Source organism: Pangasianodon hypophthalmus, chromosome 19, assembly GCF_027358585.1.
Source record: "Pangasianodon hypophthalmus isolate fPanHyp1 chromosome 19, fPanHyp1.pri, whole genome shotgun sequence".
Lineage (NCBI taxonomy): Eukaryota > Metazoa > Chordata > Actinopteri > Siluriformes > Pangasiidae > Pangasianodon > Pangasianodon hypophthalmus.
Window position 1 is genome coordinate 6,622,880 of NC_069728.1, and position 16,415 is coordinate 6,639,294.

The 16,415-nt window shown below is 36.6% G+C and overlaps 1 protein-coding gene across 1 annotated transcript; it reads right to left on the reverse strand.

Moving 5' to 3' along the window:
• Positions 1–767: 767 nt before the first annotated feature.
• si:dkey-5n18.1 (uncharacterized protein LOC570444 homolog) lies at positions 768–1,995 on the reverse strand. The gene is made up of 2 exons (XM_026944372.3): positions 1,463–1,995; positions 768–1,088 (listed from the first exon to the last, which is right to left on the reverse strand). The coding sequence occupies exons 1-2, from the start codon at positions 1,916–1,918 to the stop codon at positions 909–911; spliced, it is 636 nt and encodes a 211-aa protein (XP_026800173.2). The 5' UTR covers positions 1,919–1,995; the 3' UTR covers positions 768–908.
• Between the last annotated feature and the right edge of the window lie 14,420 nt (positions 1,996–16,415).

Consider the following 16,415-nt stretch of genomic DNA (forward strand, 5'->3'; position numbering starts at 1 on the left):
TTGCAATAAAAATGACAAATAGTGGTGACAGTTTTATGCTGTTTGTAGATGAAGAAATTCTTCTAATGAAAAACTTCCTTTCAGTAAACAAAGTCCTGGGCACTGTTGGCTAGTTCATGCTCTGTGAGTGATTTTAATTATGCTCCGTATTAGCAGAGTGAAATGACTGTGCTTGGAATGCAAGATAACAGCCATGGGTCAAGAGGTGCATGAATATCAGGAATAAGCTTTTTCCATTAACACAGGTTCAAGCCCTATTTTAGTGTGAAGCCATGAATCTCAGAGGAGCTCGTTAAGGCAGGGAAGAGCACACACATACTTAACCGCTGTTATCTATAAAGAGTGATGACTCTAATAAGAGGCAATCTATATGTAGAGCGGTTTGGAGCAGAATGCAAGAGTATCTGTGGTGGATTGTATTGCTTCCACTCTAAGCACATGTTGGTGAGGAAGTCATGTCTTGACTATCATTGTGTAAGTGAATTTTTCAGTGTATGCTTCATGTGTTTACCTATATGTATGCTTCTGCGTGCGTTTACATTCTCGTCTACAGTATAATGTAGAAGAGGCCAGTGATCAGTGACTTGGCCTTGAAACTTTTAGAAACAATTTAGCAATTACGCATGTGAAGGTGTGTGTATTTTCTGTTCCAGTTGTCTCTGTGTGATGTCTGTTCTCGTCCTGTGAAATGTGTTGCCAAGGTCTCAGCCTTGTAGCTTAATTGCAGAATTGATTCTACCATGGCAACACAAAGTCTTGAAAAATGGTAACAGAACTTTGCTTTTATTCAATAAAAAAAACTGGGTTGAATACAAAGCACAAAGGCAGAGATAATTGGGTAGAGGCATGGAATGTGCTTCAGATTCAGCGATCAAGCCGGTACAGTTGAAGCTATAACAGCATGTGTCTCAAAGCTCATACAGCAAGTGGCCAGAAAAGGTGCTGAAGAGGTTCTGGGTGTCCTTAAGTGTGCTGTCACTCTTGTTCAAGCGCACATACACCCGATCGCCGACGCTCAACTGCAACACCGCACTGTTACTGGCCGTGTCCGTGTGGAGCGCATCAACTGCCACTGCGCTCGCCACAGTCTACACACACAAACACAAACAGTTATTAAATGAGTACCCAGTTAGTTTAATTGGCATTTCTCTTAGTTTTCAATGTGAAGTTTTGTTCATGTGTTTTTAGATTAATGTCTCGTGTGTAAAAGAAATGTGCATTTTTTTTTTTGTCAAAAATGAATATTCTTTATATATACTAAAATGTAATTTAAATCCATGTCATGTTGCCTTTATTTTTTTCTTATTTGCTCTCATTCTTGAATGGGTAGTGCGTGTGTTTAGTAATATTAATTATCATTCTAATAACTCAGTGAAGATAAGCTATATTGGGATTTTTTAAAAATAAAATCAAAGCATGACACCCATTGATGAGTAGAAAACAGAACAGGAGCGGTAGCTACCTTGTGGTCATTGAGCACCAGGTCGGCTCTGAGGCTGAGTCCATTCTTCACTATGTGGTAACTGAAGTAGTACACACCAGCAAAGTTGCACGTGAAAGTTCCAGTCGAGGCGTCATAGTGGCCACCAAGATTTGTTATCACCGTACTGAACTTCAGAATGTCTTCTTTCCCAAAGTCTTCCTTCAGTGCTGCGTAAAAAGCCACTGGTCCCTTTATAAGAGATGCCTGTCCTTTAGGTCCAGGGGGTCCAGGAGGCCCTGCTTTTCCTGGTGGCCCTGGAGGACCCATTGGACCCCTTCCAGAAGAAGAGAGGGGGATGACCAGGCCATTAGCATCCAGCTCATGTTTTCCTGGGTCACACACAAGCCTGCAGGAGCCAGGCTGGGTCGCCCCTTCAAAGCTCCTAAAAGTGAGTATGAGTACTGTTAGCAGTGCTGATGACCTGAACCCAGCCATGTTGGTCCTGCTAAATCAGAAAAATGAAAAATAGCTAAACCCTGAACCCCTGGATACAGATGCAGCTTGGACTAACTGATTGGAGGAATCAGAATGTCACGTGATATAAGACATTTCTGGATTCTTCAGCATCAGCAAAAGTGGCATTGAGGAACCCATTATTTCCCCATAAATCACATGCGGGTTTATTTTGCAATGCTAGTCTTTCCAAATAGCAATATTTCCTCTCAAAGTTTACTCTGTGTTCTGAGTAAAACGTGAACTCTACTGCATTTCCAGTCTTAAAAGGCGGGTAACACTGAAGGTCAGGTGCACGTGCAGAGTTGACTCGGGTACAGAACATTAGGCTGTGGTTTTGGTATGAATGTGTGACACCCACACACAATAGATACCAAGCTTAACCAAGCTGCTCCAGAAATGTCATAGAAAATGCTAGTGAAATAAAATAAAATAATTCATGTATGCACATACACACATGCTGATGCACAGGAAACTAAAAATACATGCAAATAGAGAGCACAGTGTCATCACAGAATTGGTTATTTAGGTGCTCTTCAAGAATATTTAAAAGACAGCATCAAACCTTTAGCATGAATTCAAAAGGTTTGGTTTAATAATACTCTCTTTTTTCTTCTTTTCTTTCCTCTGCTAGATTGGTTTGTGGTGGTTGGTTACTGACAACAAGACCAAGTTAATAATAAATGTAATAATAAACCTTATCTTCCTCCACAGTTTTATGTCAAAACTGACATATTGTATTCTGCATCTTTCAGACATTGCTAATTGTTTAAAGATCACACTTTCTATTTTTCACCCTATATGAAAACTAAAACATTATAGCACATAATGTTTCAGTACTGTACAGAGGTTTCAATTAAATAGGTGTAAAATAATTGCAAAATACATAAGATATTTGTCTCAATTTCACCTCCGTAACAAATGGCTACTAGATTAGCCACTAATTAAGTGAATTTAAAGTTTATGTAATGAAAGGTTCCTTCTTCTAAACAGTGTTTCGAAAGAGCACTTTTCCAGAATGAAGTACTACAGACCAACCCTTTTGACTAAATGGATTTTGCCTGAAGAGAAGCTGCTCTTGGTGCATTAAATCTCCCACAGGGGCTCATTAAGAACTTAAAGAAATCACAGTTTTAACCCAAGCACACACAGACCCATATAATGGCATTAATGAGAGGAGAGAGAGAACTGGAAAACTGTGTCTAATTGTCTGTTTTTGTAGATGAGATAGTAGTCAGACGTTACTCATACATCAAATGACCACTCTGAATCAAATGAAGCTTGCTTATGTGCAGACAAAAGTAGAAAAAAAATGTTCTACTTCTACCCCATGTTTATGTTTGGACTTTAATGTTGTTTCTATTATGAAGAATTTCTGTTAAGTTACAGGATGTAAGATTTTGGAATTTCACACTTTCTTGTAGAAAAATACTATTGTAAGCTACATGTGGGAGAACATTTTATAACGGGTTGTGCTCCATCATCCACCACAGGGATTAATCTGAAGGCTATGAGAGGCAAGTAATTAGGCTTAGGAATGTGATGTCATGACACAGTGTCTTCTGCGTGATCCACCATTTTGTCAGGGTTAGTCTTCAAGGCAAACAGCCAGCCTAGCTAGCTGACGAGTTTTCATACAAACTGAGCGTTCTGATTGTGAAAGTCATCATGGTGGGAAGCTTTTATTGAATTAGAATAACTGTTACAGGCACAACAATGACAGCCATGGTTAAAATATATATATATATATATATATATATTATATATATATATATATATATATATATATATATATATATATATATATATATATATATATATATATATATATATATATATATATATATAATGTATATAAAATCTACAATGATCAGTCATTTTAACTATTTCCTCTATGGAGTCAACACTAGGGAGGTAAAGTGTCAGAGGTATTATATTCTTATTTAATGCTTAAATATATGTATATATACTCAAATATGTGCTTATTTTAAATGTCAGTACCACCGCAGACATGCAAACATTATTGAAATTGGTGTGGAGAACTCTAACCTTACACTACATACACTGGTTTCAATGATTGTGTTATCACACTTAGCTTCTTGTACCCATTCATTTGTTAACTCTATATGGGTTTATGTGACTTGGATATTTTTTAGTTACTCAAAAGAACAGATACTCACCCACACAAAGTAAAAAAACAAACAAACAAAAAAAAAACAGCAATCTTTCTAAGCTCTCTCTCTCTCTCGCTCTGTGTGTGTGTGTGTGAATGCATTTGCAGCATGTGAGCAAATAACTAACTCTATCAAAATAGCGGAATGACGTGACGTTGATTCCCAAGCCCTACACATGAGGACAAAGGTTCCTCTATGTTATGAGCTGTTCATGAGGCTCTGCGTGTCTTTGAGGCTGATTATTACAAGCTATCTGGTTCAAAGTGGCTCTGTGTTAAGTCATACTGGAAATTTGGGGGTGAGTTTTTGGCCATACTACTTTCAGGCACAATGTTGTAGGACGTATCTGAGCTGGACTGCGACATGTTTTCTAAATTTCAAACCTGACAGCTCTGAGTGTGATCTACTATGAATTACACTTACAGATTGTTACAGCAGTTTAGACACTACATCATGTTTCAGAGATTTTTTTAGTCCCCTGACAATAATTTTTTGTCACTTTTAACCAAAAAATCCTATGCGCTGTTTCTTTAAGTTTGTTTAAAATAAAGTATAGCCATCTAAAGGGGGAAATCTACACAGTGAAGTAATTTTTGTTGTTTCTTGAGACAGCGGTGGAAAAAAATCGGAACCATTGCATGTAATTTCACAGTGGCTAAGGGACTTATTAAAACAGAAACACTACCAGCCATTTTTATTGCTTTGAGACTGTGAGAGAAATGTTTGCTCATGTTTGTGCATGTGAGGAGAGGGAGATCATTTCATAAATCTCTCTAACACCATGCAACAGAGAGATGCAGGCTGAATGTAAGGATAACGTAATAAGGAAGAAGAAAAGAGAGAGAGCGGAGAATAGTGTAGAGAAGAGAGGGAGAGGAGAGGGCAGTAGAAGAGAGAAGAGATGAGTGGACAGGAAAGGTAAAAAGAATAGAAGGGTGTAGGAAAGATATGAGAACTGATGTTATTCCCACACTTCAAGCAGTGTGCAGTTTCGTAGAAGCCCTTCATGCTTTAGCAATAGCAAGAGCCCTCTTTACACGTGTGTGAATGTGACAGAATCTAACTTAGCAAACATCTTGTGAGCAAGTCTTTGCCAGGATCAATTTAAATGTTCAGCAGAGCTCATCATTAGCTCATCATCCGAGCTTCTCATTAGTACAATTCGGGCCTCATGAAAGTTTCTTATATGACTTCTGTGTATCTAATTACTCATGAAACAATACATATTTAAAAAAATGATTTTCTTTTCATCGATTACTCATTAGGGGTCTTCAAAGATGTGCATGGAAAGTATTTCAAAATGTATTTCATGTATGCCGGAAGACTTCACTTCCTGTTGGACTATAATGACATCTAGAGGTCACATGATGTGAAAAATCTTGGGTACTCTGATGCCTTGTTTGCTATCTTAACCAATGATTTGAGTTACAAGCACACTTTAAAAATAACATTTAAAAACTAAGTCAAGTTTTTCGAAGATAGAGTGTTGGAGTACTAGTGAAAAGGCTTTTGTTTCGATTCAGAATACATTAAATAATCCAATAGGGCACCAAAGAAGCTTTTACATTGCATTTTCATGTTATAATTACATCTAGTCAAATACGGTTTTTGCCAACAATGGGCCTTGTTTATCAAGCTGAATACGAATTACTTTATTCGTAAATTGTTCACAGGAGCATTTACACAAGAAATCTGGTATTCATGAAAGTCTTGTAAATTCAGAAAAAAATGTTCGTATCCTACTCGTGCTCCTGAGTGTGCGCATGAGATTAAATGAATGCATAAGAATACTAACTAATGTAAACCTTAACTGATTGGCTTCAAATAATAATATTTATATGTATATTTAATTTTAATGTATGAATTATGCTGTCAAGCTTAAATGACGTATTTATTTCAATCACACAAGTTTAATGTTTTTTAAACCTGTTGTTTCATATTAATGGCGTTAAAGTAATATTTAAAAAAATAAAGCCAACCCAAATTCTTTGAGAAAGACAAGTTGTTCAAATAAAAAGGAATGTCGCTGTGTAAAAGCAGTGTGGGCAGGTCTGTGCAGATAGTAGCCATAAGCCAAGGTGGTACAAGTGGCAAAACTGATAATACCGGAAGGGATTAGGAGGGATCAGATATTAACAGATATTTTATAGATATTTGTGTGGAAATGTTTAGTTCAGTTTGACTTGTGCAAATATTTACATGCAACTTTACTAAAATATTGATAAATGAGGCTTAAAGTGTGTAAAATTTTACGTCAGGTTTAGCTGAGTTATGGCTTCACTTCATGGTCGCTATCTTCAAAGCTAATGTTTGGCAATGAAGTTATGGAAGGTGTTTAATAACATTAAGAGCAGTTGTCAATAATTTGAATTATTTAGTGGTTCTGAGTTAATTTGATTGTTGAATTTGTTGTTGAATATATGTTGCATTCTTAGTTACAAATAAGTTCTTGGAATAATAAGTTCTTAGGAAATAATAAAGTCCACACCCACATAGAGCAAAAGCAGAATGTGTACCTGACTGCCACACCTCATCTGTACTGTGTTTGTGTTATTCTGATATTGTTCAAAGTCTTTCCTCATGGCTTACATGTTATGGTGCCTACAGAAAGACTGTTTTGTTAAATATTTCAGGACAACAATGTCCCCTATATGTACTGCTAAAATTATTCAAGAGTGGATTAATGTACACCAGAATGAAAACAATTGCCTTCCATGTCCTCTCCATTCACCCTATTTAAATATCATTGAACATTTATAGGAAGTTCTGGAATGCAGACTTCAGAGTAAAGTAAATCCAAGTCCTTCATCCATCAAAGAACACAAAGATATTCTTCTTGAATAATCCATTCAGGACTTCAGCAAAACATGATTTGTGGTGGTCTGGAGACAAAGGCTTGTCTTACTCCTTATTAGATACTTAATAATGGTAGAGGTTTTCATTATTTTGTCAACCCCCTTTCAAGGTTTCAAATTCCCAAAATATCTGATCCAGCTCCTTAGCTAATTATTAAACCCTTCATGAGATGTTTTGGGACAGGGATTTGTGCAGGGCAGTGGATCCACAGGACTAAAGCCATGAAAACAGCATGCAGTTCACTATATATCCAATAAGAAGCCATTTAAGATTGAGCCTCAGTCTCTGTCTTTGTCTGTGTTAAAGCGGGATCATTTTTAGCAGGGATACTATTTGAAAGGCTCCTGTTTGATATCAAATCCCTTAGACTAAATGGATCACCATAAATACGAGCATAGCAAGCATCCAGTGGTCCACTGGATGGCAGTATTGTCTTTGTATTCTATATTTAAAAAAAATTATGTATATATATATATATATATATATATATATATATAAATATGTGTGTGTGTGTGTGTGTGTGTATGTGTATATATATATATATATATACACACACAAATATATATACACACAAATATATATACACACATACACATATATTGGTATTATTCTGTACTTTAGGTAAGGACTGTAGCCTTGTACAACACTGCAAGAAGAAACAATTTAAATCTCCTATTCTAGGCACAAATAAAAGTTGTCACCATTCCTAGTGATTAGAAGTGGCTTCCATGGAGCGATCTGTGTTATCCAAAGGCCTTAAATTTATATTTACAAGGCCCATCCCCTATGAATTCACCACTACTCAAGACAGTAAAGATTTTTTTTTGTCATTTGAGGCTTTCACACTTTCTGAAATCAATGCTAACCTTGTTAATATAACCGTGTTATATTTTGACTTCTCTAAATATAATCCCACAAAATTATTCTGGACACTCTGGCAGGAGAGTTTCAGGCACAGGATTTATTTATCAATACCTGCAAAAGAGAAACTGGACAAGATTGAAAAAACATCGCCGCACAATTTCTGTGAGCCTGAGACTCAGATTCCCTTTCTTGGCAGATAGAAGTGAAACCCAGTGTGGACTTCTGCCATTGTAGTCTACTAACCTCAAGGTTCAACGTGTTGTGCATACTGAGATGCTTTTCTGCTAACCACAGTTGTAAAGAGTGGTTATTTGTGTTACTGTAGCATTCGTGTCAACTTGAACCAGCCCCATTCTCCTCTGACCTTTCTCATCAACAAGGCATTCGTGTCTGCAGACCTGTCACTCACTGGATGATTTTTATTCTTTGCATGATTTTGATCCCAGGAGATAAGAAGTTTCTAAAATACTCAAACCAGCCTGTCTGGAACCACAAACCATACCACGGTCAAAGTCACCGAGATCATGTTTTCCTATTTTGATGTTTGATGTGAACATTAACTAAAGCTCATGAGCGGTATCTAAAGGGAATTTTATGCATTACACTGCTGCTACATGATTTTTTTAAAAAAAAATTTAGAATTTTACATGACTGTTCAGCCCACGGGTGATTTATAGCACTTCTCTGCCAACAGTGTAGCTTGCCATGGCTTGGCAAAAAAAACCCAAACCAGGGCTATCCATATCCTGGCTGAATGTATGTGTGTGTCATTTTCCTACGCATAACTCTATCCAAGGTCATAGGAGGGGTTTCTCTGGAGGATATTGTGACTTAATAGGCACAAGTAGTAAAATACTACTGGAAATTCTGATTCTGAAATTAAACTAGGTATGTCTAATTTGGTATTAATATGTGCATTGTGCTGCTGCATTTCTCTCTCATAGAGAAAAATAATAAGCACAAGATGTAGCTTGTTTGCTAATGGCAGCATGTAAACCCTAAACAGCTTGTCTGGAATCTGTCTGGAAATTTAAGAGGAGCTAGCATATCCAGATCATTAGTCCACCATTACTAAAACTAATTTTATCCATATACTCTTGCTTGCCATCTCTTTGGAGATTTTTCCACAATACAACCCCTTATTTGATTTGCTTTTAAGAATGACAATTCTCAACATTACAGTAAAACAGATCTTTCTTTAAGCTTCCACATTGTGCATAAAAGTGTTTGTAGCATGTAACCAAAGAACTAACTCTACCACAAGGGCAGAATGATCCAAAACACAGCCCGATATGCTGGTGATTCCAAAACCCTATACATTAAGGTTAGGTGAAAATAAACTGAAACCAACTGTCACTTAATAGCTGCTCGTGCACCCAAATACAACCAAGAGTGACAATTCTTTAATGAAAATACAGTGGATTTTGAGTGTATACCCTACCAGACGATGTTACACAAATATTCGTGGGGCTGAATCTCAGATGCCTTACTGTGGGTACATCAATACAACTTATTCTGAAACATTAAAATGCTGCTTAAATTACTTAAATTGTTGGGTCTTAAATCCAACAATTAAAAAAAAACTTGAAAAGAGTGAGAAACATGGCAGATTCTATACTAATATACTAATACACATGACATCTATCAACTTGGGAGAGGTAACAGTTCCTCTAAAACATGAAACCAGCACCTGTATCTTTTCAAACTCCAACACTGCTTGTTCCTTAATCAGTATGTTAGCATGTACAAATTATCAAAAAAAAATGCTTTATAATAAAAGGAATTGTTTATCAGTGACCAAGCTGAGGCTATGAAAAGCAGAAATCTCACCAGCCACCTGCTGTCTTCACCTCCTCTCCTGTATGACAATAGGCAGCTAAACTGATTGCATTGTAAACAAGAAAACTTAATGAAAAATCTCTTATCAGGGCCAATGCACTTGCCAGTGGGGACTAGACGACCTTAATATACCAATTAAATTTTTGCAAATGAATTATACCAAGCAATATTTTCTCCCATTAACATGGTGCTACATCCAATTTATGTGTCTTTGATAGCAAAGATGTTGAGCAATACTGTGGTGACTCTGGAGTGCTGTCTAATTGAACACACACACACACACAGACACACACATACACACAGACGTCTGCATCAATCCAAAGAATAATTAGAGAAGCATGCTCCCATAGTCTGAATATGTTAGAGAGTTTCATGTGGAGACACACACACACACACACAGATACGCAATTATGAGAGACTGTGGCCATGATGGGATGAATTTCATAAGTAATGATGTTCTGAAAAACCATACTGTTTACAGTTTTAGCAGTCTTATAATTTTGCATTGATTATAATACTACTAATGACCTATAAATCTCTGAATGGTCCCGATCCACATTACCTGTGTGACCTGTTGGTCTGATATGATCCTCCACATCTACTTCAATCAAAAGGTGCAGGATCTTTATCAGTATCTAGATGTTTTGGTTGAAATCCTGTTGGATTAGTCAGGCTTTTTGTTAAATATCTTTTTTCTCTTAGGTAAAGCTGCAGATCTGGGGGGTTCATGGGCATAGAGAATTCTGGTAAACTGGGATGCATTTATGTCCCAGGCCCTCATGCCTGTGTTCCCTTCTGGATCTCTTTTACTTGTGCTGTCATAGCTATACCTGCCTTACCTCCCTTTCAGGATGCCAGTGCCTGATCTTGATTCACTTTGCCCTTCAGACCTGTCTGACCCATCCCGTTGCTCTACTTTTACTTGGAGCTTTCTGTACTTGTGACTCACTTTCTGCTGCTGTACACATATGGATACACTAAAGATGGTCCTACTTGGATACCTTAAAGATCACTGTAGATGGTCTCACCTAAGGATTGCACTTTATGCCCACTATTCACACAATATGTATCTAACTGTAACTAACTGTATCTAAAACCTCTGCTGTAATCATAAAGACACTGATGCACATACTGTACATCCTTTCAACACAGTACTGTCTGACTAGATACTGTAGTATAATTGTAGTTGAGTAATAATTTTATAATACCACTATCACACTATTCCACTTTCATGCAGAAGAGGATGGGTTTCCCTTTGTGACAATGTCTACTGTTAAAAGTGCTATATAAGTGAAATTGGATTGAATTGAATGAAATTGAGGAAGTACGTTATATGACATGGAACCCTGGTGATTTTCTGGGGTTCACATTACCAGTTACATATGTAGCTATCATTCTATTCCAGTGGTAGTGTGAAGCAACTGAATAACATACTGTATGTAATGAGAAACAGGTCTCACTTTATGACTGCACTGAAAGGTGATTATAGATGACTATTATATTATAATAGTCCTATTATAATACCTATTATATTATAAAAGGTGATTATAGAATCTGGAGAAAGTGCATGGTGACACCAATTAGCAGCAACATAGACTTCCTGGAGCAACATACCAAGGCCAATGAAGAAGAGACACTCCATATAGAGTGGCTGTCATAGATGATCTATAGTCTAAGGTGAAGAAGTCCACCACCCAGTGGACCAGCTTCTGCATAGAAAAAGGACCTCTGTGTCTTACATCCATAATAAAAATATTGATGTTGATTTGAGGATCAGATAGCTGCTGTCTGTCACAAATAACAACATAGGGAAGGAACTGGGTGCATCCCAGACCTAGCAAGGAATGCTAAGCTGGCTATCCCTAATTGAAGGCTGCAAGGTCAATAGACTGATTCACAGTCTATTAGTTGGGTTAGCATAACTCTTTTAGATCAAATAATCAATAGCAAAGAGGGAATGTTCAGAGACTCTCTGTCATAAGAATGCCATATGAAAGAGTGCATTCAGTGTAATGAGTTACACTGAACTATAAAACCTTATCTGGAACACTACCATCTTTAGAGGGGCTGCCATTGCTAGTTTAGAGACTTTCATAGGTGCTGAGAGGGGAAATCCAGACCATTCCCCAGATGCTTCTGAGACCAGGATAGGTCAGCCTGGAAGAAACCCCAGATGTGGCTATAGACATCCTCATGCTCCTCTGACTGGCCATTTTGCGCTAAGGAATGCTCTGTTGAGAACTACAGGCCCTCACATTGCAATGTATCCGATCCTGAATCCTTGATTTCAGCTGAGCCATGTCTGCTGTCAAGTCATTGATTTGTCTAGAGTGACTCAACTGATTTGTGCACCATTTGTGGGACCACACAGTCGGTGCAGGGGATGTCCAAGTGAGTATCCTTGAGATGGTCGCTTCCAAACTACAGCACCAATAAACTCCAAAGGAGACAATGATATGGATATAATAAATAGATTGAAATTTACATTTACAATTTTGAAAGTAAGACCTGGTGTACTTGAAAGTAGGGCTGTACGACCCGAGTCTAGGACAAGTCTCAAGGCATTTTCTGTATTGACTTGACTTGTCTCAGATTTAGTGGCATTTGTACTTGGACTTATCTTGGTCCTGGGCATTATTCTCACTAAATATGGTCTTGGTCTCGACAGAGAGTTTGTAAAGATAATATTCATGTTGTCTTTTCTTTTCGCATCCGCAAAGTTTGACATGAAGTAATTCCTTTTTATAGAAAACATATTAAATCTAATTATTGGTTCAATGCAAAAAAAACAAAGAAACAAAAAAAAACAATGGCAAGTAGTTTAAGTAGTTGACCTCGAAAAGGATTTGATGATCTAAATTTTGATGAAAATTTGATGAAAAGGATTTGATGCCACTAAATCTGAGAGGAGGTGCAGCGGCTAACGGACTGGTGCAGAGCCAACAACTTGTCTCTGAACGTGGACAAAACTAAAGAGATGGTTGTTGACTTCAGAAGAGCACAGAGAGACCACTCTCCGCTGAACATTGGCGAGATCGTCAAGAGCACCAAGTTTCTTGGTGTTCACCTGGTGGAGAACCTCACCTGGTCGCTCAACACCAGTTCCATAATGAAGAAAGCCCAGCAGCGTCTATACTTTCTGCAAAGGGTGAGGAAAGCACATCTCCCACCCCCCATCCTCACCATGTTCTACAGAGGGACTATCTGAGCAGCTGCATCACTGCCTGGTTTGGGAATTGCACTGTTTCGGATCGCATTGGGGTCTCTCTTCCCTCCATCACGGACATTTACACCTCACGCTGCATCCGCAAAGCCACCAGCATTGTGGATGACCCCACACACCCCTCTCACACACTCTTCACCCTCCTGCCGTCTGGTAAACGGTACCGAAGCATTCGGGCCCTCACAACCAGACTGTGCAATCGTTTCTTCCCCCATCCAATCAGACTCCTCAATACTCAGAAACTGGACTGAAGGAATACACACACATACCAATATACACACACAACTGAGCATCCTCTCTGCAATTTTTTTGCAAGTTTTTGCACATGTTTATGCTGCTACATTACTCATTATATTATACTGTTCATAGGCTGCTGCTCTTATGTTTACACTATTTCAGCTACTTGTTTTGTACTCTTGTACTATTTGCACTATTGTCACTAGGTTCACTTTAAACAGAACTGTGTACTGGTCGGCGCTGCACTGGGACTTACTATGCTCATTGTCTGTCCCAGTAGTCACTGTACTGTCTTGTGCTGTCTGCACATGTTCGCACTTGTGCACTTTATTGTATAATTTATGTAGTCCCTTGTAGTTCTGTGTTGTTCTGTGTTTCTTATGTAGCACCTTGGTCCTGGAGTAACGTTGTTTCGTTTCACTATGTACTTGTATATGGCTGAAATGACAATAAACTCCACTTGAACTTGACTTGATTTGAACTTGATTTGACTTGGTTTTTAATCTTCATCTTGACTCAGTCTTACTTTCACTTGGACTCAATCTTGACCTAGCCTGGTTTTGGGAGTCTTGACTACATATATATACTGTATATATATATATATATATATATATATATATATATATATATATATATATATATATATATATATATATATATATATACAGTATTGTGCAAAAGTCTTAGGCACCCTATTTTTTTTTTTAGTACAAACTGACATAGATTTTTATTTTATGACTTCTACATTATTGATTCAGTATGAAAACTTTTTAGAATTCCAAACAAAAATGAAATGTTACAGAAAAATGTTTTTCTGGGTTTTCTCCGGGTTCTCCAGTTTCCTCCCACTGTCCAAAAACATGTAGGTAAGTGGGTTGGCTTCTCTAAATTGCCCCTAGGTGTGAGTGTGTGAAGGAGTGTGGCAGTGTGTATATGACTGGTGCCCTGTGTATATGATTGGTGCCCTATTACCCAGCATTATGGACATCCACCGTGACCCTTATCAGTATAAAGTGGTTACTGAAAGTGAGTGAGAGAATTAGTGAGTGAATTTAATGATTATTCAGATTGTTGTACAGGATGGAAACATAATTCAGGAATGGGTAGCACTTTACTGTACTGTTCTTAGGTAACTATGTAGGACCTAAACAGAAACAAATGAGTAATTCTTCATTAACTCTCATCTTATTCTTATAAAATGCTAAGGATTCCTAGTTACTCAGTATTACTATTATAATTTATAATTACTCAGTAAATATGTTAGTAGGAGTTCACTATTAACTATGCAGTAATTAACTGAATCTTAAGCAGTAATTACTGAGTGTTACATTTCTCCTGCAGAACTATTAGCTAACTTTTGCCCTTTTATAATGATTAATTACTGATCAAATTGATATTAATTCCCAATAGCACAGCCTTACCTTCCTCATGGAGATCTACTACCTTATATATCTCAACCTATTCTAACACCTCAGTGTCTTAAATGTAAATGTTTATGTGTGTTATTATAGGTCTCCTCAGAGGACCACAGGGTTGGAGTGTTGTTTTTATTAAGCCAGTAATGGTCTAAAGAGAGAAAATGATAACAATAACTTACAAAATACAAGGTGGTAATGTAGTAATCAGTAACTAATATTATACATTAACATACTTTCAAATTTGTTTGTAAATAGTTTTATTTTAAATAACAAAAATTAACAATGAATTACCATGTGTTCCACATCTTCATAAACTACTGAAGAACAACACAGTAACACGTGTGGGTTTCATTTTATTGTTTAAACTCATATCCATATAGGTAATATACATGCAAGCAACATTCTTAAGTAATTCATATAACTTGGAGCTGTTATAGTACAAAACAAGGCCGACAAATTAATTTAAAAGTTTAAAAGTCATTGCTTAAAACAACAACAGTAATAATAATAATAATAATAATAATAATAATAATAATAAACTGAACAAACATTAACATTAGCACACTGTTTGCTTGCAAGACATGGAATAAAAAAACAATTGCTATTTTAAACTAAGAAAATAATGAGAAGGCAATGTCATATTTCTATCATTTAGTTTAGTGTTTTATGTTCGTCTTTATGTTTCATTAAGGTTACCAGTTTTTAGCCTACTCCAATCTGTCTAAAGCCTCGTGATCTCCAACTTGTTTTATTTTTTCAAAATCTCAAATAACTTACTTTACTTGTGCCTCTCACTATGTTAGAGTATGTTTAAATGCCATTGTAGTGCTTACACAGTGCACTATGAGGCTACAAGGTTATCATTTGAGATTCAACCACAGAAAAAGAATGACTCTATTAAGTGCCTGATCAAAATGAAAGTTGTATATGAAGAAGCCTTTATTTGTCACATATACATTACAGTGAAATTGTTTTTTCACATATACCAGCTTGTTAGGAAGCTGGGGTTAGAGTGCAGGGTCAGCCATGATACAGTGCCCCTGGAGCAGATAGGGTTAAGGGCCTTGCTCAAGGGCCCAACAGTGGCAGCTTGGTAGTGCTGGGGCTTGAACCCCTGACCTTCTGATCAGTAACACAAAACTGATATATTAATACAAACACATACAAAACTCCTATTACTTATATATTGCTACACATTTTGATCAGGCGCTTATTAGAGTCTCTCACTTTCTGTGTTTCTGTTTTTCTATAGTGGCCACATAGTGCACTATGTAGGTTCTACGATGTCATTAAAACATATATGTAGTGAAAGTCACTATTAAAGAGGAAGTTATTTGGGATTCTGTGTTTAAAAAAAAAACACATTGGGGATCATGGGGCTTTACACAGTTTGGAGTAGGCTAAGAAATGATAAAACACTGGTGTAGGTACATAAAGATAAATTAATATAAACACTAAAGTAAATGATAAAATTATAAAATTGACTTTTTATTATTTTATTTATTTAAAAAATGATATATATATTTTTTTTACCTTCCGTGTTTTATGTAATACAAGCAAACAGTGTACTAATGTTAATGTTTGTTCAGTTTATTATAAACATTTTATTTAATTGGTTTAAGTAATTAGAATGTAACTTGTCAGATATAAAATATTAATGTTATATTATAATATAATGTTTCAGCCCTGTTTTGTACCATAACAGCTCTAAGTTGTATGAATCATTTAACAATGTTGTCAGCATGTATATTACCTATATGGATGAGTTTAAACAGTAAAATGAAACTTATTAGTAATGACTGATGTGTTACTGCATTGTTCTTCAGTAGTTTAAGAAGTATAACAAATGGTAATTCATTATTATTTTT